Source organism: Balaenoptera ricei, chromosome 1 (genome assembly GCF_028023285.1).
Source record: "Balaenoptera ricei isolate mBalRic1 chromosome 1, mBalRic1.hap2, whole genome shotgun sequence".
Lineage (NCBI taxonomy): Eukaryota > Metazoa > Chordata > Mammalia > Artiodactyla > Balaenopteridae > Balaenoptera > Balaenoptera ricei.
The window spans coordinates 269,289-295,662 of NC_082639.1; the positions used below are offsets into that span (position 1 = coordinate 269,289).

At 66.3% G+C, this 26,374-nt stretch overlaps 3 protein-coding genes across 32 annotated transcripts in view; 1 reads left to right on the forward strand and 2 right to left on the reverse strand.

Moving 5' to 3' along the window:
- Window positions 1-491: 491 nt before the first annotated feature.
- On the forward strand, window positions 492-13,031 carry LOC132375090 (tyrosine-protein phosphatase non-receptor type 11-like). Of its 4 annotated transcripts, none has more exons than XR_009505931.1 (15): window positions 492-535; window positions 6,394-6,516; window positions 7,505-7,702; window positions 8,384-8,570; window positions 8,647-8,766; window positions 8,964-9,077; window positions 9,234-9,330; window positions 9,573-9,652; window positions 10,000-10,155; window positions 10,367-10,498; window positions 11,230-11,384; window positions 11,490-11,557; window positions 11,747-11,858; window positions 11,968-12,065; window positions 12,208-13,031. XR_009505931.1 is itself a non-coding variant. In XM_059939973.1 (15 exons), the coding sequence occupies exons 1-15, from the start codon at window positions 522-524 to the stop codon at window positions 12,260-12,262; spliced, it is 1,746 nt and encodes a 581-aa protein (XP_059795956.1). In that variant the 5' UTR covers window positions 492-521; the 3' UTR covers window positions 12,263-13,031. The 4 variants fall into 4 exon arrangements, 2 of the variants coding, with proteins under 2 accessions (XP_059795956.1, XP_059796054.1); XR_009505934.1 differs by having other exon boundaries at window positions 11,747-11,834; XM_059939973.1 differs by having other exon boundaries at window positions 11,747-11,895.
- Window positions 13,032-13,867: 836 nt separating this feature from the next.
- Window positions 13,868-17,183, reverse strand: RNF223 (ring finger protein 223). Of its 2 annotated transcripts, XM_059940384.1 has the most exons (3): window positions 16,566-16,654; window positions 15,401-15,656; window positions 13,868-15,096 (listed from the first exon to the last, which is right to left on the reverse strand). In XM_059940384.1, exon 3 carries the CDS (start codon window positions 15,085-15,087, stop codon window positions 14,329-14,331), a length of 759 nt encoding a protein of 252 aa, XP_059796367.1. In that variant the 5' UTR covers window positions 15,088-15,096; window positions 15,401-15,656; window positions 16,566-16,654; the 3' UTR covers window positions 13,868-14,328. The 2 variants fall into 2 exon arrangements, with proteins under 2 accessions (XP_059796367.1, XP_059796272.1); XM_059940289.1 differs by lacking the exon at window positions 15,401-15,656 and having other exon boundaries at window positions 16,566-17,183.
- A 3,643-nt stretch (window positions 17,184-20,826) lies between these two features.
- Window positions 20,827-26,374, reverse strand: part of C1H1orf159 (chromosome 1 C1orf159 homolog) — a 28,580-nt gene continuing 23,032 nt past the window's right edge. For 9 of the 26 annotated variants that reach the window (XM_059940579.1, XM_059940739.1, XM_059941386.1 and 6 more), the window contains 7 exons: window positions 26,264-26,350; window positions 25,849-25,914; window positions 23,941-24,026; window positions 23,300-23,325; window positions 23,155-23,185; window positions 22,748-22,936; window positions 20,827-22,026 (listed from right to left, as the gene is read on the reverse strand). In XM_059940579.1, coding sequence (XP_059796562.1) covers window positions 21,929-22,026; window positions 22,748-22,936; window positions 23,155-23,185; window positions 23,300-23,325; window positions 23,941-24,026; window positions 25,849-25,914; window positions 26,264-26,350 — 583 coding nt within the window. In that variant the 3' untranslated portion in view covers window positions 20,827-21,928. The other 17 variants (XM_059941858.1, XM_059941989.1, XM_059942049.1 and 14 more) reach the window with 12 other exon arrangements.

Here is a 26,374-nt window from a genome sequence, read left to right on the forward strand (position 1 = left end):
CAGCCCAAGCTAGGACGGCTAAGAGGGAAGAGCTGGTTATCACGTGGGCTCCCACCTCCGCCCCTCTGGGGTCCCCCTCCGGGACGCGGGGCGGGTGGGACCTGTTCCACCCGTTTCTCTAGCTCCGAGCCCCTCCCCCCAGGGTGCGGGGAGTGCAGCCCCTCCTCCCCCAGGACGGAGGCGGAGCTGGAAAGGTTCTTGGAAGGAAAGCACCCAGACGAACAGGACACATAATTAATCACTTTCCGCGCCGCTCGGACCAGGGCCGCCTGGCGCCTTCGCCCTCCGAGCCCGTGATGTCGCGTGAGCCCCTCGTCCTGAAGCCCGGCGCCTTCGGGAACTGCTGCAACCTCCCAGCACCGTAGCGAGACCTGAGGGCGCGGCTCCTTTTAAGGGAGGTCGGGAGGGGCGGGGCCTCTGGGGGGCGGGGCGGTATCCCGGTGGGCGGGGCTCCGGTGGGCGGATCCTCTCGGTAGGCGGGGCCTCCTCCGTGCGGCCGGAGCACCCTGAGCCCCGCAGACATGACCTCGCGCAGGTGAGTCCGGCCGCCCGGTGGCCAGAAGCCGGGACCCCCACCACGTGCGGTTCCGGCCGAGGGGCGCGGACAGGGGGTGCGGGCGAGATGCTCCCCGGGACGTCTCCTGCTCCCGACCGGTGGCGCTCAAGCCTGACCTTCTGACACCCGCCCCCTTCCCCGCGTCCCGGGCCAGCGAGGCCCAGCCTCACCCCGGCGGATGGATAGAACTCTTTCTGATCGGGGGCTGGGTCTGGGTGGGGGGTCAGAGGTACCCTGACCCTAGGGAATGGATGATGCTCTTGGGTGGCAGAGGCTGGAGCCTAGAGTGGGCAGCATGTGTCAGGTCAGTAACAGACCCTCTCTCTCTCACTCCCCTGGACTCCTTGCCTTGTTCCAGGCTCCCTTTGGGCCACCAGAGATGTGTTACACCTGGCGGGGTCCCCCTTTTCCCCAGTCCTGAAACTGGGGCCATCCTGGAGGCTCTGGTCTCCCCCAGTAGTCGTGGCCCCTTGACCTGCAAGGACCAGCCCTCCCTTGACAGGCTCATTCCCCCCCCACCGACCCTCCTAAGGACCAGGTTTAGGGGTGAGCTCCCTGGCAGGGGTGTGTGTGAGACCCGGGACAGGGCTCAAGTCAAGCCAGCTTCTGGCCTCCATGAAGAGGGAAGATGGGACTTGTACGGGAAGGGGCCCTTCCTGCCCTTTCCACCAGACACCCCCCACCCCAGGGCGTGCACAGACGCCTGTGAGCTCAGACTCCAGCTGGATGTGGATGTCAGTGCGAGCCACAGCTGTGAGACGCCTGGCACCACTTCCTGGCACATCCGGAACACCCCCCTCTGGGGCTTGGTGAGGCTGGAGGTCACAGGAAGGGTCTCCCTAAGACCCCGAGTGACTTCCTAGATCAGTGAGGGGGCTGGACAAGATCTGATCTGCGGGGCCAGGGCAGTGCGTCAGCGGTGAGGGCTCCAGAATCCCTACGAGGGGTGTGGTGAGCCTGGCACAGTGGCCTCCGGCAGGGTCAAGGGCCCTCTTAGGCTCAGGAATAGTGGAAGTGGGTTGGCTCTCCAAGAACCTGTCAGCCCCAGAGCCCTGCGATTCCCAGCTTTAGCAACCAGCTGGAGCTCAGGCAGGAGAATGTTTTGGGGTCTGCCTGGAACCAGCCCTCGGGCTCCACTCGGCCTCACTCCTTCTTGTCCCCCAGGCAAGTCCTGGTGCTCAGGAAAGGTCATGTCCGTGTCATGTGCATGTGACCCTGGGCCAGCCTGGGAAAGCCCCGGGTGCGGCTCTGCCCGCCCTCGCCAACCCTCCCTGCCCCACCCTGTGATGACCATCTGGACTGTCACTCCTCTGGCCCCTGGGTCGCTGCCCACACCCCTATCAGGCCTGGGCAGGCCCAACCAAATCCCAAGCGAAGCCCATCCCCCTACACCTGCCCCCACCCTGTGGCGCCTTCCCATCGCCCTGTGGTTTGTGGGTCAACGGGCACCGTCATCGGCACCGCTCGCCCCCGGGCTCCGGTGCTGCGGGCAGGGCTGGGCGCAAGTCCTGCCTCGTGCTGTCGTTTGATGTGTTGATATCGGTGCTTGGGAAGGAGCCGGGTCCCATGGGGAGCTGCTGAGCACCCTCGAGTCCCCCTCTGTTCCAGATGGGAGAGGAAAGCGTGCCTCTGGTTAGTTCGGTTCTGCACAGGCAGGACGGGCCTTGGTTGAGGTTCCTCTGGGACCAGCAGGGGCTGGGGGCAGGGAGATGGAGAAGAACACTGGCTGGGCTCTGGGGTCCTCAGCCCTGGAGTTCCAGCCTGGGACCCTCCCCACTTGCCTGTGTATCTCCCACCGTCGTGACAATGTCTTCCCTGCAGGTGTGTCCAGCCCCTGTACCGTGTGTGTAAGCATGTCGACAGGCCATTCATGGGTCTCCCAGGGTCCCAGGGTTGGAGCTGTGCCATCTACAGCTGGGACACCACGGCCACACAGAACGCTGGACCAGACAGTGGCCAGTGGGTTCAGGCTGGGCTGTTCCTGGGCTCCGGAGCACCGACTAGACTCAGCTTGGCCTTGACAGGCCCAGGCTGTTAGACCCATGGGGAGACCAGCGTGCCCTGCCCACCTCACCTGCCCCTCTCCCAGGCCTGCCTGACCATGTGACCAAGGCAGAGCTGAGTCACCGACCTGCCACAGAGCAGGGAGCCCTTTGGCACAGAAGTGACCCAGGTGTGGAGACTGGAGACGGGACCCGTAGCCTCCCCACCTCCTCCCACCCCTCAGCCAGGGGCAGCCGGCTGTGCCAGCCTGCGGACACCCAGCTCCAGCTCTAGGCCTGGTCGGGGGAGTGAGGCCTACCTCAGCCTGGGGTTGCAGCTGCTGCGCTGTGAGCTGCTGTTGCCTCTCAGGATACCCCACCCCTGGAGATTTCCACCCAGTAGACCCGGGGCAGCTTTCGGGAGGAGAGAGGGACGGAAAGTATGAGCGAGAGTCCCAGAAAGGACAAACAACGTGCCCTTCACCTTGCTCTGTGGCTTTGATGCTGGGCCTCCACCCTCTACCCCTGGTCCCACACTCTGGGCATTGCCCATCTTGGACTGGAGTCTGAGGCTGCTGGGACTGGGGGAGGCGGCCTCTGGGCACAGGATGTGGCTCAGCAGAGTGGGTGGCCCCAGGGTGGGGGGGTCGGAGGCCTTCCTTTGGGTTCCAGTGCCCCCGCACACACACTGCCGTGTCTCTGACAGCATGAGGCCTTCGCCCTCTTCCTGGCGGCCTCGCCTGCTGTCCTGTGATTGGCCCGGAGGTCATCACGTGGAGCTCCTCCCCCTGGAAGCCTTCCCTGGCAGCTTCATCTGCTGGACCACTCGACCAAAACCGCCCCCAGGTCCCACTCCTCTAGAGCCAGCACGGGAGGGAGCTTGAGACCCCAGGCCCAAAAAGTGCCCAGGAAGTGCCTGGCTGGTGGTATCCCTCCTTCCCCCAGGGAGAGCTGGATAGGAGCTCTGGGTGGCCCTGGGCAGCTCACCTGAGCTTCTGGGCCTCTCTGAACCAATACATGGACCCTGGGGAGCCATGGAGGTCAGAACGGAGCCTGTCCTCCCCAGGGCTCACGTCTGGTGATGAAGACACGGGGAGACAGGTAAACGCAGAAGCCTGTACGTGCCCGTCTGCTGTTGCAGGTGCCACACGTGGAAGGTGGGGCAGTGATGCAGCTGCAGTGTTGATGGCAGGGGCAGCGGGATGGTCAGGGAGGGAGTGTGAGCTGTGCCCCGTAGGGCCGGCTGGAGGTGGCCAGGTGAGGAGTGAGGTCAGTGAACAGAGAGATGGACAACGGGGAGAGGGGCTTTCTAGTGGGGGGTCCTTGAGGTGTGTGTGAGCGTCCTGAGAGCCACACAGGGCCACTGGCAAGGTTTAAACGGCTCTGATGTGCATTTTCTGAGAACCCCTCTGTCTGCCATGGCTCTGCTGAGGGTGAAGGATGAGGCCCGGAGGCCTGGAATCGATACTGCCATCCAGGCAAGAGCCGGTGGGCACTGGTTCCAGGGCGGTGGGAGAAGTGGTTGGTTCTGGGGCGTTTGGAAGTCAGGGCAAGAGGGCACAGCGTTGGGAGAGTGCTGGGGAGTTGAGGGCAGGAACCTGAGTGATGGGCGGGCGGTGACCCCCTTCACTGAGTGAGGACCGCATAGAACAGGGCTTCAGGGGCCCTGTCAGGAGTTTCGAATTTTGCAAACGTTAAGATAGAGATGCTGTTAGCTTTCAGACAGAGATACTGGAAAGAGTTGTGTCTATGAGCTTGAAACTCAGAGCCCAGGTGGGGCTGGAGGCGTAGACAGTGCATGGACATGGAGACACGTGTAGGGCACAGGTGGTGGGGCTCCAGCACCGCGGGGTCAGAAGAAGGAAGGGGACCCCGGCCGGCTGAGGTGGGAAACCCGGGGAGTGTGGAGAACTCCCGTGTGGAGTGCGTGCTTCTGGAAGGCCTGAGCACTGGCCCTGGGAGGCCGGGGGAGGCCCTGAGAGCCCAGGGAAACAGGTCTGTGGAGAGTCGGGCGAAGATGGGCAGTGTGGACCAGCACAGGCCACAGCTTTCTGTGATGGTGGGAATATTTCTTTCCCACCCGCAGTCGACAGCCTCCAGTGGCCACACATGGCTTCCAGCAGTGAAATGTGGCCACTGTGACCCAGGAACTGGGATTATGATGCTGCTGAATTTTAATCCATTCACCTGCACACGCCACACCTGCCATAGGCTGTGCATCAGACAGTGCGATGTAGACTGAGCACAGTGGCTCCTTGGAGGGGTCAGGAAGGAGCTGATGGCAGGGACGAAGGGGGCCCAGGAGAGGCAAGGGAGCGGCAGGAGGGCCGGAGGAGGCGTGCAGGCCGCTTTTACGCAAGAGATGTGATCTGATTCCCATTCCAGAAAGATCTCAGTGGGGCGAGATGGTATTGGGTCAGCTGTGGGGCGGGGCAGGGTCTGCCCAGGGCACAGCGGCCCCACCCCATCTGTGCCCGGGTTATGACTGCGAACAACTGGGAGGGGCCTGGGGGGTCGCAAGGCAGCAGAGTTGGAGTCGGGGGCCCCGGTTTCCCACTGGATGCAGGATGGGGCAGGACTACCCCCAACACCGTGTCATCTGTGCGGTGAACCAGGGACACACCTCTGAACCAGAGATCCCAAGCCCTTCCTGCAGTGACCTTTGGGAGACACAGTGTTGCCAATGGAAGGCCAGTTACTGTGTTACAGTGTCCTTCTGGGGGATCGTGCAGGGACCCTGCTCTGAGACGCTCTGGGGCCACCGCACGAGTATGATTTAATCCCAGGCCCAGAAATTCCTGCCCTAATGGGGGAGACGCACGGAGACAGAAGCCACCGGGGTAAAGTTAACAGCAGTTATGATCCAGCCGTGGGCTCATGTGCAGTCCTGATGAGGTCCCCCTGCCCTGTCCCCCCATCTCGTGCGGGAGGCTGTGAAGGTCAGTCCCAGGGCAGTGGCAGCGGCGGGGATGGGGTCGAGTCCCTCTCAGCCTGGACCCGCAGTAGAACAGATGGTGAGTCTCTGGGATCGCCCAGCACCCACCACCCACTCGTAGGTCATTCACTTCTGAATTCAAGTGTGTTTGTTAATGCCCAGGCTCTGTTTTCAACCCTGCCGTACACACTGCCCTTGTGGAGCTTAAATCAAGGAGATAGACTACAAGCCAATAAATGTGTAACATATGTCAAGAAGGTGACCAATACTGTGAAGAAAAATAAAGCAGAATAAGTGTCGAAGAGTGAGGGGAGAGGGTCGCTGTGTCACTCGATGTGGGCCGGGAGCGGAGAACAGTTGGTGCAGAGGCCCCGAGGGGCACGGCCTGGTGGGGGTGAGGGGCCGGGACCGGCAGGCGGCAACGGGGTGTGGGGCGCTCTCGGGGGTGATGGGCCTGTGGGCTGTGCTCTTGTTCCGGGGGTGCTGACCCAGTGACTGACGTGATATGCTGGGGTCCCTCGGGAGAGGGTGGTGGCCAGGACCGGGAGGGGCGGTGAAGGTGGGAGGGGTGGGCCACCAGGGTCTGCTGCTGGGCTGTAAGGGGAGGAAGGGAGCCCTGGGTGGCCATGGGGGGTCCCAAGTGCCTTCGGCTGAGCTGGGACGCCTGGTGGGTGGTGGGTGGGGGGGAGAGATGGCCGAGGGCTTGAGCTGAGGTTCCTGCTGGCGTCCTTGTGGGGGCTCTGGAGGGGGTCTGCCCATCTGTGTCCCCGGCCCCCTCCTTCCCCACGGACCCCAGACCCTGTGGTCATGGCTCAAGGACGGTGGTGAGTGCAGGGCGGCTCCAGCAGGCACTGTGGGCGTGGTCAGGACTGCCCCGTGTTCCTGGCTCTCTCGTCGCCAACTTGCTGTCCTCATTCCAGGTGGTTTCATCCCAACCTCGGTGGGGTCGAGGCGGAGCAGCTGCTCCGGTCCAAGGGCCAGCACGGGAGCTTCCTGGCAAGACCCAGCAAGAGCCGCCCGGGCGGCTTCACGCTTTCCGTCAGGTGGGTGGGTGGTGCTGCCAGGTGCGGACAGGCCCCGAGGCCCCGCAAGACTTCAAGGGGTCGGAACACCCTCAGGCTCCCCAGTCCTTGCAGAGGGGGTGGGCAGTGAGGACCCCTGCTGGGGGCGAGATCTTGGGGGGGAGTCTGGCATTCCTGGCCAGGTGGCCTCTGGGCAGGAGGGGGCCCCTTGGAGAGGCCTTCAGGGAGGGCTCCGTGAGGTGGGCATCGGCAGGGCCTCCCTCCCACCCTCTGAGGGGCCTCAAGGGCCGGGATCGTGCCCCCACCTCCTGGGGATGCCGCCCACTGGGGGTGTCGCCGGAGACCTGAAAGGGCCAGTGTGCGGGGAGGATGGGCAGGAGGGGTCACGACCAGCAGAGTGGACAGCCGGATCCGTGTCCACCCTGGGTGAGGCGGGTCAGTCTGGGGTCTGGGGAGGGGTCTGCCCAAAGGGCTCCAGATCCTTCCGGGTTTTCTACTAAACCTGGGCAGCAGGCGGGATGAGGTTAGCCCTCAGGATGGACTTCCCTCGCCTTGGAGACACAGACTTTCTCCCCTGGGGCTTCCCAGGCCACACTGGGACACCTGGGGGAAGCAGTCTCGGGGCCCCAGTCCCCCATTCTCTGGAGCCCCTGGGCAGGTGGTCTGGAGTGAGGCAGAGTCTGTCTGGAGAGGCTGCCCCAGCCTCGGCCTCCAGGCCAAGGGAGAGTTAGGCCTGTGGTCGACAAGCCCAATCTTGGCTGCCCCAGGGGCAGCGGGGGTGGGGTGCCCGCCACCCAGGGTGGGGCCCGGACACTGGCTGGCCGGGGAGCTGCAGAGGGGAGGGGCCTGGCCTTGGCTGTGCTGTTCGTGGCAGGGGGACAGCAGAGGCTGAGATCTCAGGGCCGGAAAACCCCAGGGACTGTTCGGGAAGCTGAGGGTGGTGATGGGAAGGAGGGTGGATGGTGGGCGCAGCAGCCCCCAACGGCGGCTGGTGCACCGGCCCTTCCAGGCGCCACGACGAGGTGACCCACATCAAGATCCAGAACACAGGCGACTACTACGATCTGTATGGAGGGGAGAAGTTCGCGACGCTGGCCGAGCTGGTGCAGCACTACACAGGCCAGCGCGGGGGGCTGCTCCGAGAGCGTGGCGGGGCCCCCGTGGACCTCTTGCACCCGCTGAGCTGCCAGGACCCCACGTCGGAACGGTAAGCAGCTGGGTCTGCATCTAGCCAGGCGTGTGTGTCTGCACAGGTGTGTGTGCGAGTGACCGAGGGGGCAGGGGCCGCTGGGCATGGCCTCTGGGTGTCCTCTGCCCCCAGGACTCAGGGTCAGGCTTGGGCACAGCTGTGGCAAAGCTGAGGGAGCCTACTGCACCCCCTCCCCTGGGGTTCTGGACTCGTTTCTTCCAGGTCCCAGGCACCAGCCACAGGGGTGGGTGCGGGGTGGGAGAGCTGCAGCCAGCCTGCCCCCTGCCCTCCTGGCTGATGACTTGGGGAGAGCAGGTTCCCCCAGCCTCGGTTTCCCCATCTGCACTGCGGAGGTCTGAGCCAGCTGCATCTGCCGAGGAAGCAGGGTGGGGCTGGCCTGGGGAGACCATCCTGCCCCTCCTTGCTGAGGACGAGGCTGCCACCTGGTGGTCACCCTCGGGCACTGCAGGGCCCGTCTGTCCTGCCTCCTGCTGCTTTCTGGGTCGGAGGAGGGTCGGAGAGGTGGGCAGGGCTGACGGAGGCTGGCCTGGGTGCGGGTGCTGCCTGGGCCCCCGAGGTCTGGGTGGGTCTGTGCCTCTCTCGGTATCTGTGTCTCAGAGCCTTAGGCTACATGTGGGCCTGTGCCCCTCACCTGGCCAGGCCGGGGCCCCTGGTCTCACCTGTGCCGTCCTGGGCCAGGTGGTACCACGGGCACCTGTCTGGCAAGGAGGCCGAGAAGCTGCTGATGCAGAAGGGGCGTCCGGGCAGCTTCCTGGTTCGGGAGAGTCAGAGCAAACCTGGGGACTTCGTGCTGTCAGCGCTCACACAGCAGCTGGACAGGGCAGGCCGCCAGGCACGCGTCACCCATGTCATGATCCACTTCCAGGTAGGAGGCGGTGGCGGGGGGGGGGGGGTGACCCAGGGGAGGGGGCACCACCGGCCGCTCACTGCCGCCCCCACAGCCAGATGGGAAGTACGATGTGGGAGGTGGCGAGCGGTTTGACACCCTGGGAGACCTGGTGGCATGCTACAGAAAGAACCCTCTGGTGGAGAGGTCGGGGACCGTAGTGCACCTCCAGCAGGTATGCCCCTGGGCACCTGAACCTTGGGCTCTGAGTGGGCTTCTCCACCTGGGGGGGCAAGGGATTCTGGCACAGCCCCACCCGGGAGAAAGGACACCAGGCTGGCGCAGGGTGGCTGAGGGCAAGGGTGTGGGGGCCAGGGCACTATGGGGTCCGCTGGACCCTGCTGAGCTTGGACGCGGGCCTCTCCCCGCCAGCCCCTCAAGACCACGAGAATCAGCGCCACAAGCATTGAGAGCCGTGTGCGGGAGCTCAACGAGGCCATGGATGCCAGCGAGAAGGCCAAGCAGGGCTTCTGGGAGGAGTTCGAGGTGCCGGACTGCTGCCCACTGCCCCCCACCCCCCGACTCCCATCCTCTGGGGCTGTGGCAAGGGCCAGCAGAGGGGTGTGGGCCAGGGGGTGTGGGCGGGGGTTGAGGGCTCCGGGGAAGGGTTGGGGCCACGGGCTAAAGCCCCACTTCCCCCAGATGCTGCAGCAGCAGGAGTGCCGGCTCCTGTATCCCCGGAAGGAGGGCCAGCGGCCGGAGAACAAGCCCAAGAACCGATACAGGAACATCCTTCCCTGTGAGGCCGGGGCCTGGGGCCACGTGGGGGGCCAGGGCTCCACTCACCACCTTCAGAGGCCCATCTGGCAGAGGGGTCCTGCGGGGTGAAGGCAGGGGTCATTCCCCACCAGTGGTGTGATGCCCCCTCTTGCCCCTGCGTCCTTTGTCTCTGCTCACCACGGGTCAGCGGGCCAGGAAGCAGGTGGGGTCCACGAGCATCCCCTCTGCCCTGGAGACCTGAGCGGCATCTTCCCTTCCCAGTTGATACCACCCGTGTCATCCTGCGTGATGTGGAGGACAGCGCGCCTGGAGCCGACTACATCAACGCCAACTACATCAGGGTGAGTGTGCATGAGGTGTGGGTGGCCAGCTGCACGCGTGGCCCCGCGTGGATCAAACACCAGTCACCCCATCCCCCATAATAACGAGCCTGGAGCTCGTGAAGTGATCTGTGGACCTTGGCAAGACAATAGATATTCAGGGGGATATTCAGATATTCAGGGTGCGGCGGTCCAGAAGGGGTCCTCAGAGCCTGCTGGACTAAATATTGGTCCTAAGACCCTCCCACCCTCAGTGGACTGCGTGTGAGCCACTGGGCTACTTTGCATATCATTTGCATCAACTTGCATTGGTCCTCTGGCACTTTAATTCCTGGAAACAGCAGGCAGTTGACCCCACCTCCTTTCAGAGCGACCCAGAGGAGAAGCCAGGCCATGGACCAGGCAAGGTGTACATCGCCACCCAGGGCTGTCTGCCAACTACAGTGGCTGCCTTCTGGGCCATGGTGCACCAGGAGAACACGCGTGTCATCGTCATGACCACCAGGGAGGTGGAGCGAGGCCGGGTAGGAGCTCAGGCTCGCGTTCCTCCCCTCCTCCTGCCGTGTGCCCCACTGGACCTGTGCTGGTGCTGGCCCAGCCTTGCTTCTTCAGTCTTAGGGATGCTGGGGGAGCAGGGAGGGCACTGAAGAGACCCCGTGTATGTCCCACAGGGCAGAGGGGCAAGGGTGCTGGTGGTCTTCCAGTATGGCTGATGCCATGCCCCCACCCTCCCAGAACAAGTGTTTCCGATACTGGCCAGAGCTGCACGGCAGCCAAGAGTATGGCCGCCTGCGTGTGTGCAACGTTGCTGAGCACCAGGCCCAGGGCTATTGTGTGAGGGAGCTGCAGGTGTGGCGGGCAGACCAGGTGAGCCTGGAGGGCAACGAGACCTGTGGGGCCAGGGTCAGTGCGGTCGGGAAGCCCCCAGGTCTGCGCTGGGGCGAGGAGGCCCTGGGCTGGCCCTGCCTCCACCCGACCCCACTGGCCCTGGTGGCCTCCACGTCCCTCAATCCGGTGGGCACAGTCTTGGCCTGGGCTCTGCTGGGCAGTGTTCCCAGTCGGGCACGTTCGCAGCCACGGTTGCCTGGCTCCAGGGTGGTCTCGCACCCACAGGCACCTCTCCCCCCAGTCCTTCCCTGGGCCGTCTCAGCGCCGTCGGCCTCCTTTGTTTGCTAGTGGTGCCCATTCCTGTCCCAGGCACAGATCCCTCCTGGCCAGTTCCCTTTGCCTAACCACCTGGGGGGTCCTGCAAGCCTCTGCATTTGGCCTTTCCCAAATAGAATTCACTTCCCAGAAAGCTGCTCCCTCCCCCAGACCGTCTTTCTTCCTTTCCCCAGGCACCTGAGCCTCCTGGGGCCATCTGGGGGTCCCCCAAGCCCTGAATCCCATCTTCTCCTCCCACTCCCTCTTGCTCTGTCCGGGCCCCGCTGGTCACTCCTTCTGGCAAACCCCACCGAGCCACAGCCTGCCTCCTCCCGGTTCAGTCCCTGGGCCCCTCCCCACCGAGGGTCACAGCAGCGTCAGCCCCGACGCCGCGCGGGGCGCCTGGGACTCGCCCAGACCCCCCCGGTTGGCGCTCAGCAGCCCGCCCTGCCCAGGAGGAGTCACCGCGCACAGTGAAGCACTGCCAGTACTTCGGCTGGCCGGACCACGGGGTGCCGGCCGCGCCCACCGGCGTCCTTGGCTTCCTGGACGAGGTGAACCGGGCCCAGAGCAGCATGCCGGGGGCCGGACCCATGGTAGTGCACTGCAGGTGCGACCAGGGACGGGGCGGGGCCAGCGGCACAGGTGCCACCGGGGAAGGGGCCACGGCTTTGTCCCGTCAACCGGCCACAGGCCTCCTGGTCCGTCCCCACAGCGCCGGCATCGGACGCACTGGCACAATCATTGTGCTTGACATCCTGGTGGACGTCATTCGCAGGCAGGGTGAGCCACCCCAGGCAGGCCCCGCCCTGCAGTCGAGCCCCGCCCCTCCCATCTAGCCCCGCCCCGGGCACCGGCCCCTCCCCTTCCATCTAGCCCCGCCCTCCTGCAGTTGCCGGCCCCGCCTATTTCATCTGGCCCTCCCACCTCCTCCCTGCCTCACCGCCCCGCCCTGAGCTCGCTCGTCCCCAGGGCTGGACTGCGACATCGACGTCCCCAAGACGATCCAGCATGTGCGGCGGCAGCGCTCGGGGATGGTGCAGACCGAGGCGCAGTACAAGTTCGTGTACCTGGCGCTGCAGCGGTACATCCGGGGCGAGCAGCTACGCCTGCGCGAGCAGGTGGGGGCAGGGCCGGGCCGGGGCGGAACCTGCGGGGGCATCACCATGGTGACCAGCGGCCCCTCCCCTCAGCGCGAGCCGCCCGAGGAGCGCGACTCCCTGAAGGTGGGAGCCTCGCCCGCTGACCCCGGCTGTAGCCCCGGAACCGCGCCGTCCCGGGCGCCGGCGGCGTGAGTGGGGCGTCGGGGACCGGGCGGGGGCGGAGTCCCGGCAGGGAGGCCTCGGGGGCGTGGCCCGGGCGTGGGGGCGTGGCCCGGGGCGAGGGGGCGGGATCGCAGGTGGCCCCCAGCCGAAGCCCGTCTCCGCCCGCAGCACCCCGGAGGCCTCCGGCCACGTGTACGAGAACCTGCTGCCACTCGGGCCGTGAGGGCCCCGAGTGCGCGCGCCCCGAGTGGGGCTGGAGCCGTGCGAGAAGGCGGGAGCCCAGCAAGGCCGGCCCTCGCGTTCCTCCGAAGGACTGTGTTTAGGACTGTGCAGACCGGCGCCCAGCCCGGAGCGTTGCGGGGTTGGGGGGCGGGGGTCCCGGGTCTGCCCCTCAGACCCTCCCTGACCAGGTCTGCACGTCCAGAAATGGTGAGGGAAGGTCAGGAGGTCCGGTGTCCCTGCCTTTCTTGGAGGAGGGGAGGCGGGGCTGCAGGGCTGCGGTTTGTCTCAGTGTGGGAGGCCACCAGTGACCACCTGCACGGCGCAGTGACTATGTGTGACCTTGCGTGTGCCACGTGTTTGAGTGTCAGCCTGTATGTGGGACACGAGTGACCAGCAAGTGAGTGCCAGTCTGTGGTCACCAGCGTTTGTGCCCCTCTCCCCTGCATCCTGCATGCCCCCCACCCCTTCAGAGCTGCTTCTCAGCCCTGCCCACAGCCGTGGTCTAGGATGTGACCCAGGCAGCGGCTCAGTCCCTGCCGTGTCCAGGCCTAGCCCAGACCGTCACACTGCGGTCGCGTGTGGACAAATGTTTGTTGAATGAGAGAATATGTGACATGCTCGTGTGACCACGGGGATGAGGGCGAGGCTCCGTGTGTGCCTGACTGGTCTGTGATGGTGTGATGTCACTGGCCTGTGGTCCACGCTTGCACCCTCCCATCACGGATGTCCCTGTGGCTTTGTGGTCTCCTCAGTAAAATGCCTTCTTCTCAGTTCTGCGTCTTTGCCTGGAGAAAGGGAGCATGTGGGTCCCCGCGACTGGGCCCAACTTCCCCAGGGTCTCCCTGAGCCAGAGGCCCAGCTGGTAGGAGCAGGAAGTCCTGGGCTTTGGGGTGAGGGATGAGGCGGCTGAGACCTGTGCGAGCCAGGACCGGCCTGGCCTCTCTTTGCCATGCCAAGCTGGTGGTGCAGGATTCCTGGGGCTAAGGGCAGAACCGGGTAGGGGAGGGGTGGGGGTTGGCAGGACTCCTGCCCGTCCCTCGCGACACTCGCTTCACCAGCCAGGCCTGGCCCAGGGAGGGTCTGCTGGAGGAACCTGAGGTCTGTGGATCCTCAGGACACGCTGGTTGTCACCAGCCCCAGCCCCGCTTCTGTGCACACTTGGGCTTTGGTTCCCAGGGGCCACGGGGTCCTGCGGCCCTCCAGTCAGGGCTCCAAGCAGGACTGTGGGGCCGTGACTTCTGGGGGATGCAGCCTGGTGTGACCATGGTCGGGGCTGGGGAGGAGGGCTCTGGACCAGGCCAAGGCCCCGCACCAGTCCCGCCTGCCCCGGGTGCTCCAGGCCCTCCCCATCTCCCGGGGAGAGCCTCACGGCCCCGGGGGCAGCCAAGTCCAGAAGCGCTGCAGCCCATCCACAGCCCGGAGGGGACAGGAGTCGGACCCCCTAGGACCTGCGGCCATCCACCCTAGGTGCTGCTGGGAGTGCAGTCCAGTGGGGGTGTCCTCTGGATTGAGGGTCTTGGCGGAAGGGGCAGACTGTGGGCTTTTCTGGAGGGAGGGGCTTAATGGTGCAGGAAAGAGGACACAGAGGGTAAGGACCCCTTACCAATTGCGAGTACAAAATAATTTATTTAAAAATGTACAATTTAGGAGGGTGGGCTGGGCTCCCTGCCACCGCCCTCTGTCCCCCTGGCCACCCAAGGGAAGGGGCCAGCCCTGCCTGGGGAAGGGAGGAGCCGTGGGCGAAATGTGAAAATAAAAGAAAGATGGCGAGCCCCCTCCCTTTTCAGCAAGGGGCTGGTCTTGCGGGCGATTCACAGTGTGTATGGGGAGGGGGCCTCGCCAAGCTGTCTCTCCTGGACCTCAGTCTCCCCATCTGCAAGATGGAAGTTAGGGCGGTGGCCTCTGGGGCCCATAGGAATCTGTGATCCCTGGGAGCTCGGGGGACCATTTTGTCCACCCCACAGGACACAGCCCCAGAGAGCAGGAGGCAGGTGTGCCGAACCAGGTATGGGTTCCTCAGAGATCCCAGGGGGCTCCTCTGGGACCCCGGGGGTGGGGGTGGTAACCCTAGTTGTCAGCCAGGGACCCAAGCGAGAAGGTGGTGGCGGCCGTGGCGGCGGCGGAGGGCGGCCGGGGGAGGCAGTGCAGGCTCCCGGTCCTAAGCGCGCACTGCACGGGCCAGAGCACCACGCAGGACAGCACAAGCAGCAGCACCACGATGAGGGCCGCGCGCCTCCAGTCCCGGCAGCGCGCCCGGCAGCGGGCCAGGCGGCCCTGACGGCGGGCAGGGCCCGGGGTGGGCACGGGCGCTGCGGGCATGGCGGGCTTGCTCGGGCCCACGTCCACATACACGAAGCCGGGCGCCGCAGGGCCAGGCGCAGAGGGCAGCGGGCGGCAGCACAGCTTGGTGCCCTCCAGCCACACGGGCTCCTCCCGCCGCAGGTGTGCTGGCATCCGCGCCTGCAGCTGGCGGCTGGTGTGCAGCGCGGGGGCCCCGGCAGCGGGCACGGCCGTGGGCCGCCGGCAGAACGGGCAGGGCACGGCCTCGCTACCCGGCCGGCCTGCGGGCTGGGTGGCTGCCATCCGTGCGAGGCACTCCAGGCAGAAGACGTGGGTGCAGGAGAGCTCCTTGGGTGTCTTGAAGATGTTGTCGTAGCCCGAGAAGCAGATGGAGCATTCCAGAGGGGAGGCCGCTTTCTCCGATCCAGGGGTGCCCGGGGACCTGGGGCTGCCGGCCGAGCCAGGGGACCCGGGCACTGTGGCCGTGGGGCTGCTCCTGCCAGCAGGCGGCATGGCCGTGTGCCACACCTGTGGGCCTGATGACATGGTTCTGGGCTGTGGGACAAACGGAGACACCGTGAGTGACCTCGATTGCCCCTTTCCCGCAAGGTCTGTCTGTCGCTGTCTCCCCGTCCCTCTCTTGCATCACCCAGAGACTCCGGGAAGGACGCTGCCCGTCTGCAGGCGCCTCCGCCAAGTCCACCTGTCCCTGGGCTCAAGGTCTTTCTGCTCAGGTTGTAACCCTGCGCTCCCCAGCTCCTCACCTGCTGAGTCAGGGCTCAGCATCCGGGGGCGCCCCAGCCTGCCTGGGCCCTGTGGACCACTGCTCTGTAGACGCCTCCCACCAGCCCTGGCCTACCTGGACGTGCCACTGGGCAGAAATAAAGGTGATGATGACAGCGGCCCACAACAGTTACTCTTTACATCGGGGCTCTGCCAGGGTGGGCCCTGGGCACGTGGTACAGAAGAGCCACGGTGCAGAAGAGGCAGCTCGGAGGCTGGAGTGACAGCCAGCGGGACCCGGGCTCTCACAGGAGTGTGGCTCTGGGTCAGGTGAAGTGGGCTTGAACACAGATCCCGGTGTGGGTGGCCGATTTGGTTGGCGCACACCCAATCTGTGGGCAGTTGTGTGAGGGTGGGTGCCAGGCCTGGCTGGGTGAGGGGTGGGACTCTGGATCTGGAGCTGGCCCGAGCTGGATGCGCTGCGGGAGACTGGAGGGCCTGAGCAAGGATGGTGGCCGCGGCCCGAGGAGGAGCTTTGTCTCCCAGCCGCGGCCCAGACCTGCAGCACCAGCTCATCTGGCTGGTGACGAGGGCCTGATGCTGGCCCTAAGGGCCTGGAAGTGCTCCTCAGCCGGTGCCAGGGGAGCGGGGGGGCGGGGTGCCGGGCGAGCCCCAGCCATCCTCTCCAGGCCGGCCCGCCACCTGGGAGGGTCACACCAGCCACAGCTGCCATCAGGAGGTAGTGGGACATGCTCCCCCTTGCCTGCTGCCCCTTCACAGGGCCCAGGTCTCCTCCCCAGGCAGCCATATGGCTCCTGCTTGGAGGAGGGCGGGTAAGGGGCTGACTCGCCCTTCACCTTCACGACGGACAGAGGAGGCCAGGGCCTTGGGAAGACGCTGGCCACGTGACCCCATGGAGCCCAGGAGGCCCCCCAGGGGTGACCTGACCCTGACTTGCTGGTCAGTCCAGGAGGGATGGTGGGATGACTTCGCAGTGACGTGCCACGAAGGCTCAGGTGTTGCTGCCTCCTGACGGTGACCACTGTGAGTCACGGTGACATCACTGTGATGTCACCAGTGCCCCGGCATCGCAGCGTGAGATGTCATTATGTTTGGTGACAGCAGTTGCCGCAGGCCAGGCGGCAGCCTCAGCAGGGTCTGGGGGTACTGCGGGCTGTCCTCCCCCAGCCAGTTCACCCCACATAACCGGTTCCTTGGCACTGAGGCCCCACCCCTCTGAGGAGGTGCCCCACCCTGAGCCTGTACAGGTGAGAGGTGAGTGCCAGCTGAGCCGGCCTTACCTGGTAGCCGGGGTCAGCGGAGCCCGGGCATGACCCTCTTGGCTGGCACGGCCAGGCTGAGGCCCCGAGCTCACCCGTCCCGGCAGTGCTGGCTCCTTGCCCTCCGGGCCAGGCTGGCCTGGGCGCTCCCTGGCCGCTCTTCCTCTCCAGGGCCGCGGGGGGGCCGGTGGCTGGGGGCGGGCGTGTGTACTCCCCCAGGTGTGGAGCGCTGTCTGAGGCGGGTGTGAGTTCTCTGGGCATGGGCTCCTGGCAGGTGTATTTATACGCTCGCTCGGGATCATGCTGGCCAGGGGCGTGGCCCGCTTCCGGGATTGGCTGGCCTCCTGTCCTCTCCCTGGCAGGCTGGGCAGCCGAGGGCGGGGAGTCAGGAGTCAGAGGTCGGAGCCTGGGGTGGGGCTGGGGGTCAGTAGGGCTCTGTAGTCTGGGCAGGTCTGGTGGGGGGTCGCTGGACGCCTGGGTAAAACCTCTCCCCTGCCCCGTGGCCCCTGAGATGCCAGAGCAGCCCCTCCGGAAACAGGTCTGCTCACCAGCCCTGTTCAAGGTGGCGGCACCTGAGCTCCTGGGTGGGCCCCCCAGAGGGTCCCTGCAAGGAGCCCCCCACTCACAATCGGCTCACTGACGCCCTCCCCAAGCAGCCCCTGCCCTTGCCCCTCGCCCCAACTCCTACCTCACCCGTGTGGCTGCCGGTCACAAGCAGCACCGCCCCCACCCGGGCTTCTGCCACCCCCGCCCATCCCTCCCCACCTACAGCCTTTGGGGGCCGGGAGGGAACTCCCTGCTCTGGGCCCAGAGAGTGGGGTGAGGGCTCAGGGCTGGGAGCACCCAAGGGGTGAGCCAGGGGTGAGGGCGGGCCAGGCGCCAGGCTGGCCACAGGAACTTGTTTCCGGGGAGCGTCTGCTGGGGCACCTCAGTTACACACGCAGGGCAGGGACTCCGAGGAAGCGCCCACCCGGCCAGGGGAGCCGGAAGTCTCCCGGGGGACGGGGAGCAGTTTCAGCCAGTAGGTACGGGGTCCCAGCAGACCACAGGGCCAGGCTGTGCGGAGGCCTGGCTGGAGGCCAGGATGGAGGGGGTGAGGGCTGCGCCGGAGGGGCCTGGGTCCTAGCCAGGGGCTCCCCCATCTGACACCTGATCCTGGCCCCAGGGTCACAGCAGGCTCTCCCCCACGCCCCGTGGCTTCCCTGCCCCCACCCCCAGCTGCACGCAGCACACCTCAGAGTGCACCTGATCTAGACCCGGGGCCCAGGACCTGAGATGGGACCCCAATCACCAGCCTGTGGGAGGGGATGCTGGGCTTGGTGAGGCTGGGAGCGGTGGCCCACCCTGGTGGGGGACGGCCCAGCTCATCCCCACCCACCAGGCAGGGGCCCCCTGACTCCTCAGCGGGTAGTCCAGGACCCCCGGAGGCTGCCCAGCCCCAGTAGCAGAGGAGAAGCACCGACGGCCAGCAGAAGTCAGAGGTCAGCACGGGGAAGACCCTCCCTCAGCGTTAGGAGGTGGCCGCACAGAGCAGGCTGCCTGGGCCCAGACCCCGGGGGAGCCCCAGCGAGACGGGGGGGCAGCCAGGCCGGCAGCCGCAAGGAGGCCGAGGCGCGGGGTGACTGCGGGACGAGAGGGGACCTGGGCTTCGGAAGGGGCTGGGGCTCCCGTGTGCTCCAGGAAGGGGGAGGAGCCCCAGCCAGGGGCTTGACGAGGGGGTGGGGCTCAGAGGGGGAGGGTGGGGACTCGGAGAAGGGGCGGGGGCCCAGAGAACGGGGAGTCTCGTCGGTGCGTGACGGGGCTCTGGTTCCCACGAGCGTCGTGACGCAGGGTCGGTCACATGCTGCCTCCAGGAAGTGTCCTCGGTCCTCTGAGAACACCTTCCCAAGGGCTCCTGGGAATCTCTGAGCTCCTCAGTGGACAGTCAGTGCCCAGAGGCGAGGGGACAGGAATACCTGAGGGACGTGCCATCTGGGGTGCTGGCCAGGTCTCACCACACGGGACCTCAGCACACTTGGGGCCCACCTGGTCCCCACACACCTGCTCGCTCTCCAGCTTCACGAGGCAGGAGCAGCTGCTCCGGGTGTGAGCATGGGCTTCGCCTGAGGGGGCGGGCTGTTCACCGACTCACCCCAGCTGGGTGTGCGAGCGCGCGTGTCTGCATGTGCAGGTGCGTGCACGCGTGAGGGGAGCACGGCGGCCGGCACGTGACCCCGGGGCTGGGACTCACTTGCTGGACCGGGCGGAGGACGAGGCCCACGGTGACCACCCCCGTCCAGTCACGGCTCTCAGATGTTGGGTCCCGGAGCCCTCAGGACACCTGGGAGTCCTGGGCTGGACACACAAGCTGTCCTCGGCCAGAGCAGGAGAGAGGCCTGCCCCCCGAGGCCCCCGCTGGCCACGGCCCCCCTGCCCCAGGACTGGGGTGAGGACCGGCTTCAGATCCCTGAGGGCTGCCGGGGGCACACGAAGCGGCCAGTTTGGGGAGAGGTCCCCACACGGGCGTAGATTCTGGTGTCCCCCACAGGTCAGAGGCTGGGCTGAAGCAGGGGCTTGGGGGGTGCACTTGTGTCCAGCCTCCCCCCCACCGCCCGCCCGTCCCCACACACACTCTGGGCTCCTGACTGGCTTGGTGTGGCCCTCTGGCCACAAGGCGACTCTTCCGGTCCTGTCCCTCCAGCACCCAGTAGTGAGTTCGGTCCCCAAAGTCGGCCTGGCCTTGGAAGCCGGGTCCTTCTGGGGCCCGGTGCCCAGGCCCCCGCCAGGCCCTCTGCCCTCGGGTCACCCCCTCAGGCACCGCTCGCCCTGCTCTGTGCTCCCGCCTCCCACCTCTGCAGTGGGTGCGTCCTCTTGCTGACCTCTGACTTCTGACGGCTCTGGGTGCTTCTCCGGCGCTGAGCGAGCGGATGAATGAACGAGCTGCAGCGTGACCCCCGGGCCGAGCTCACCTCCCGGGGCGTGGAGTTCCCCGTGGTGGTTGACACAGTGGGGCTGGGACGGGACACCTGCCTGCTTTGGCCTGAACTGATTACCCCAAAAATTGGCCTTATCTTGGCTTCTTACGTGAGGGCCTGGAGTCCGGGTGAGGAATGGGTGACGGAGAGAAACTGGGGAGGCGGCTGTGCATGGTGCCCGGCCCAGACGCCCTGCCCCTGCCAGCTGCCCCACCCCCATCTCGGGTGCCCCCCAACCCTGCCCACCGCTTTCTGGCCTGGATGCCCATCAGGGTCACGGGCTGACGAGTCCAGTGATGCCCCCCCCCAACTATCTGGGGGACTGAGACAGTCGCACCCAGGCCCAGGGGTCTCCGGCAGCTGAGAGCCCAAGGGGCCAGGCCACACAGGCCTGGGAAGTCAGGGGAAGCATCTCAAGTGTGGGGACCAGAGGGCTGCAGGTTCAAATTCAGAGTTGAGTTTTGCTGCCAGGGGTGGGGCAGATCTGAGGCTGGGGGCTGCAGGCAGGGCAGGGGACAGGACGTTAGAGAAGAGGGGCTCTGGGGGGCCCCGGGGAAGCCGAGGGTCGTCTTGCTCCCACAGGAACCCCGTGGGTGACCCACAGCCCCTCAAGGCTGTCAGCCTGGAGGCAGGAGGTTCCCGGGCAGCCGCCCCCCAGAACAGAGGGCAGAGCCTCCCCACATCCCTGGCTGTGCTGACGCGGCACCCAGGGCCAAGCAGACACCCGCCGGGTGCCCCGACGGCTGCAAGCCTCAGACGGGGCGGGCCAGGCTCTCTGCCCCGCCCCAGCTCTGTCCTGGCGGCTCTGGCTGGGACGCCCGGGATGAAGCCCGCTGCCGGTCGGCAAAGGTCCCTGTGCTCGCCAGCCCCTCCAAGGGCCACCCACCCACAGGACCCCACCTCCCCAAGGTGCCGCCAGCCTGCACTCTGTACCCACGTGTGGCTTCCTCCTGGGGGCTGTGAGACGGGCACCACGGCGACCTCCCCGAGGCCCCATGGGTGTCCTGGCTGCACGGGGGCCTGCAGTCACCTGTGATCTCACACCCCCCAATGGGCCCGGTCACTTTACAGAAAAGCCCCCCTAGGGGGCACCCACACTCTTTCCCATCTCAGTCCTGACGGCTGGGGGCCACCAGGGAGTCCCGCTCTGTGAGGCAGCTTGGGACAAGCCCCCTTCTCCCGAGGCTAAGGTCCTGAGGGCTGAGGGCTGCCTGCGGGGGTGGGGGTCCTGGTCCTTGCTGAGGGCTCCCCGCCCTCCCCAGTGCGAGGCAGGGCTCGGCAGCAAGGCTTCACCCCTGCTGAGGAGCAGGTGAACCTTGGGCCAGCGAGAAAGGCCTGAGTGGTTTATTGACGCTGATTTCAGGTGGCCGCCCCTCTCGGCTGCCGGTCAGTCATCGTTCACGTCCTGGCGACCGAGCTCGCGTCCATAAACCACAAACACCCCAGCGAGAATCCCAGTGCAGAAAGCAGGAGGCTGGCCCCACAGGCCCTGCCGTGGGCCCCGCGGACATGGACCAGACGCCGGAGGAGAAAACGTCAGTCCCCGCGGAGGCTCTGGGGAGGCCAGGCGGCACCCTGCCCGTGCTCAGTGGGCGCCCCGACGCTCCCCCATTTCCACAGGAACCCAGAGCCATCCCTCCGCAACCGGCCGAGGCAGGGAACACGGGCTGCCGCCTTGGGGCGGAGGCAGCGGGACGAGACTGCCGGCCAGGGCGGCCCTCGGCAGGTCCAGCGAGACAGCCAGCCCAGGCGGCAGTCACAGGTAAACGTGGCCCCGGGCTGACACGTCCCTGGGGGGCCTTGACCTCCAGCAGCTTCAGGCCAGTGTCCGTCCCAGTGCCTGGGGCCCAGGCGGGGTGCACATGAGGACAGCGTGCCTCTGGGACTTCTATACAAAATGCTTTCTGCTTAAACACAGGTTGAGAGTCAGCAGGAGACCAGACGACTCACTCCTGCAGCGCCTGGAAACGGGCAGCTGTGGCCGCGCAGGAGAGCCCTGCGGGCGCCTGAGCCGGGGGGCCGGTTTGCAGGCCCCAAACCGCCTGTGTGTGGATGCGGCCGGACCCCCCGAAGGCCTCGGCCTCACTGCTCTCAGAGGGGGCACAGGGGAATCTGCCCACCATGGGCTCCAAGGCGGAGGAGCACCCGGGTCCTGCAGGCCGTCTCTCCCGAGGACCCTGGGCCCCACGCGGCCTGGCTCCCAGCCCGGCTCAGGGACAGAGGCCGGAGCGATGCCCCGGGTCAGTCACGCTGAGCGGCTGTGTGCGGTGAGGCAGGCCCGCAGGCAGGCGGCTCTCACTCCACATCTGTGGCTGGACAGGGACGAGCCAGGGCCGTGTGCAGGCCCGTCCTGAGGCCTCACTGGGCAGCGCCCAGCCTTCGTGTGGGCCCCCCCTCGGCAGCACGCGGGGCTGTGGATGGGCCGCGGGATCAGACGTTGCTCACCCGGGCCTCCACGGAGGAGACGGCAGTGGGGCCCACGTCCCTGTCCGAGGGCCGCTCGCGCCGGACGTAGCGCGGCTTCCGCACTGAAACGGGGTCAGAGACAGGCGGGATCAGAGCGGGGCCTGGGGCGGCAGGGAGGGCCTGAGGTCGTGGGCCTCCCTCCCTGGGGCTCACGGGAGTGGGGCCGGAGCAGCCACGAGGGAGGAAGCCCACCGGGTTCCAGCTCCCGGACACCTGGCGCCCCTCGGCCCGGGAGAGGGTCCGGCTCTCCCGAAACACAGAGGCGCAGGTCATGTGGTGCGCTGTAGGGTGGATGGTATCCCCCCCACTACACACGCGCGTCCACGTCCTAAGGCCCAGAACCTGCGGGTGCAACCTTACTTGGAAAAATGGTCTCTGCACATGTGATTATCTGATGGGCCCTAAATCCAGCGACCAGTGGCCTCGTGAGAGGGAGGGAGACACAGAGGGGAGAAGCCAGCTGAAGATGCGGCAGCGGCCGGAGGGACGCGGCCACAAGCCCAGGGACGCCTGGAGCCCCAGAGGCTGGGAGAGGCAGGAAGGACCCGCCCCAGAGCCTCCGGAGGGAGCAGGTGGCCTCCAGAACCGTGAGAGAAGACACTTCTGTCCTCCCGAGCCCCCGGGCTGCATACTTCGTTACGGCCGCCCCAGGAGACTGACGCAGGCACCTTGTGTTTGGGCATGGCGCCGCTCTGGGGAGATCAGACAAGTGTCTCACTGGACAGGGCAGATCTCGCCTTGACCGAGGGACTTCTCTGTCCCCAAGGAGGAGGATATCCTCACCTGTCCCCACTCCAGACCTCCATACAGTGGCAGGAACACGGTCTGGGGAAGAGGCGGGTGGCCTGTGTGATGTGACCTCTGTGCTCACGGGGTCAACTGTGACACAGCTACTGCTCAGGAGGGACCACGGGAGGGCCCCGTGCTGGCCACTGGCTCCCTGCTCAGGCAGCGCTAGGACCTGGTGGAGGGCTGAGGGCAGCAGGGGTGACCCCCGACCCGTGTTGGGAACACCCCGCCCCCCCGACAGACTTAGCATCTCAGGAATAAAAGGGAAAAGGCACAAAAGCCGCGGTTGATGAAGGGGGGCTTGGCCGGCACCCCTGCAGCAGCCATGGGCCTGGCGTTCTGAAATTCCCACCAGAGACGAGGCATCCCGACAGGGCGAGGGACACGAAGCACTGACGCACCTGAGGACGGAGGTGGGGGAATCATCGCGGCCTTGAAAAGGGGAAAAGGCACAGTGAGAACTGCAGACAGGATGGCCCCCAGCCCAGACACACAGACACCCAGACGCACACGCACGGGGCCTCAGCCCGCCCATCGGGTACTTACAGCTTCGCCAGGCTGCAGGCCGGGGGCTGTAGGGGAGAGCACAGGTGTCACCTGGAGGCCACACAGCTGCCTCAGCCTGGGGGGGGCCCTCAGCCTGGGCGGGGGTCCCTCAGCCTCAGCGCAGGGGTCTCTCAGTCTGGGAGGGACCCTCAGCCTCCGCTGCTGGGCCCTCAGCTTGGGCAGGGGTCCACAGGCCTGAGGTGAGGGTCCATCAGCCTGAGGTGAGGGTCCATCATCCTGGGGGTTCCACAAGCCTGCAGAGGGTCCCCGGCTACAAGCTCACTCCAGTCCCTCACTCCTGTGCCCAGCGGTGCCCTCAGCCTGCCCGGCCCCATCTCCCACCGCACTCGGGTGGTGTCGCGCCAGCGCTCTGGGGCCAGCCGCCCCCATCCCCAGCTTCCCGCCAGAGCAGACAAGCCGGCCTGCAGAGTGTCTGCCCCTGTCACCCTTCACACTGAGACCCCACGACATCCACCCAGAGCATTCCCAGGACGTGACCACCCCTCTTATCCTCAGACCCGAGAGCCACGTGACAACCCAGTCCCCTCCAGGGTGTCGCAGATGCGGCCTCGCACCGGACACCTGCATCTCGGCCCCAGCCCCGCTCCGTGCCCCCGGGCACACCCCGGCAGGAGGGGTACCTTTGTTTCTTCCATAGAAGACGTCAGGCAGCTTACTGGCACGCTTGAGGTAGAAGAATGCAGCCACGGAGAGGATGAGGCCCGAGCTGATGAGAAACGTCCCCAGGAAGAGGGAGGCTGCCACCTGGGGGCCCCCTGCAAGCGAGGTGAGGGCTGCCAGGGGTGCACACCTGGGCTCCCGCAGGGGCCGAGGGGTCCACACACAGGGGTGTGGGGCCCCCCTGCACTCGAACTGCCCAGGCCTCAGGTTCTCGGGGGCCTGGGCTGTCAAGACGTTCAGTGATCCTGGCCCCCGAGACCCCCATCTCCTCCCTTGACACTCAGTGCAGACTCTGGGGCCCCCATGGCCCTGATGTGCGGATACACCCCACCTCGCCTCTCTGGAGCTGGTCAGCTGTCACCCGGGGTGGCCCTCCCAGCACCAAGATGCCTGCCGTCTTCACCTCCACAGGTTCAGGCGGGCCGGCGGGCGGACGCCGAGCTGGAGGCTCTGCATTTAGGTGCCCGTGGGAGGCGCCTTTCTGACCCTGACACACAGGCACAAGGCCGGCCACGCTAGAGCCTCAGGAGGGACGGGTTCCAGCTACACCGCCCCAAACTTGCCAACTGGAAGCGGGCGCAACACTGGACTGCAGGGGCCTCACCTGCCACCCTCTGCTGCAAGGCCCAGGCCCACATCGCAAGAAGCTGGGGCTGTCTGGGCCCACCCTGCCCCAAACACTGCTGGTCGGCCCACGCCAGCACAAGGCCACTTGCTTCCGGTCCTGAGACTCGCAGGGAAGGCCTGAGCCCTTGGTCCAGGTCAACGTGTCCTCTGCTGAAGGACCAGGGTCTGGGGGGTCAGGACCCCCATCACAACCCAGTCACCTCAGAAGAGGTGGCTACACCCTGGGGCAGGCCCCGCTCCGTGACTGCAGTGGTCCCTGGTGGCCTGGGCACCACACCCCCACAGCCTGGCCACTCCCTGTGGCTCGGCCAGCGTCCCAGGTACGACAGGATGCCTGCCAGCAGGAACAGGCGGGGGAGCAGAGCGTCTCCCGTGTCTGCACCTGAGGACCAGGTGGTGTGGAGGGCACGTCTGTCTGCCTGCAGTGTCTGCAGTCCCCTCCAAGACCGATGTCCTAGAAGAGCCACCAGGGACGGTGCAAGGGGACCTCATATGCCCTCCCACCTTGGAGAACTGCACGTCCTGAGCTCCCAGGGACCAAGGGGCCGGGGGGCCTCTAAGCAAGGCAACGGGTTAAGACGTGGGCTTCCCTGGTGGCACAGTGGTTAAGAATCCGCCTGCCAATACAGGGGACACGGGTTCAGGCCCTGGTCCGGGAGGATCCCACATGCTGCAGAGCAACTAAGCCCATGCGCCACAACTACTGAGCCTGTGCTCTAGAGTCCGTGAGCCACAACTACTGAGCCCACGTGCCACAACTACTGAAGCCCACACGCCTAGAGCCTGTGCTCTGCAACGAGAAGCCACTGCAATGAGAGGCCTGCGCACTGCGAGGAAGACTGGCCCCCGCTCGCCGCAACCAGAAAAAACGAAAGCCCGGACGCAGCAACAAAGACCCAACGCAGCCAAAACTAACTAACTAACTAAATTAATTAAAAAAAAAAAAAAAAAAAGGGTTAAGACGTGCAGCCCGTTCAGAGGCACGTGGGGGCCCACGCCAAGTCTTTTGAATCAACCCCAGACCCTGACTTCAAAGCCGGCCGAGCTTCCATACCGTCCGGGGTCCTGCTCCGTGACCAGTGCTGGGTCCGGGACAGAGCTCTTGGCTGGGGTGGAGCCTGCCCTTGACTGTGGACGTGGCCCTGCCGTGGCCAGCATCGGTGGTTGGGTGTGCGCTGGGAATGGCTCCGATGGCGCCCCCGTGTCCCCCCAGGACTGGTCCGGTGAGCCGAGAGACTTACCAAAGCTCGGCCGCCCGGGCGTCCCTGTGCTCCTGTTCATGGGGAAGTGTGCGCCCCGGGCAGCGACTGCGGGCGAGCAGAGCAGTCAGTGCGGCTGGCTCCACAGGCCGCCCGGACCCACGTGAGGTCCTGGACCAGGCACGGGGGCCCCGCGGAGGGCCCCTGGGGAGCCAGAGACGCAGCCCAAAGGGGCCGGAAATGAGACAGGGAGGCGGCCGTGGGGGCAGAGCAGCCCCCACCCCACAGCTGTCCTGAGGGGCAAGAGGACTCGGGGAGAGGGCTCCTGGGAGGTGTCCACCGAGGGACAGTGGCCCAGGTGTGGGGACAACCACGAGAACTCCCACCCTTTCCTCCAGGACTTGCAGGTGTGGACCCTTGGTGAGAAGCAGGCAGGGGGAGGGGCGGGGGGACGTACAGCCTCTGCACTCGGAGCTGTTGTGAGTTCCGTTCCTGCAGCGGATGCAGCTGACGGTCCCGTCCTCGGCCCGGTGCCCGTAGCAGCCTGTGGCGGGAGACAGGAGGCTCG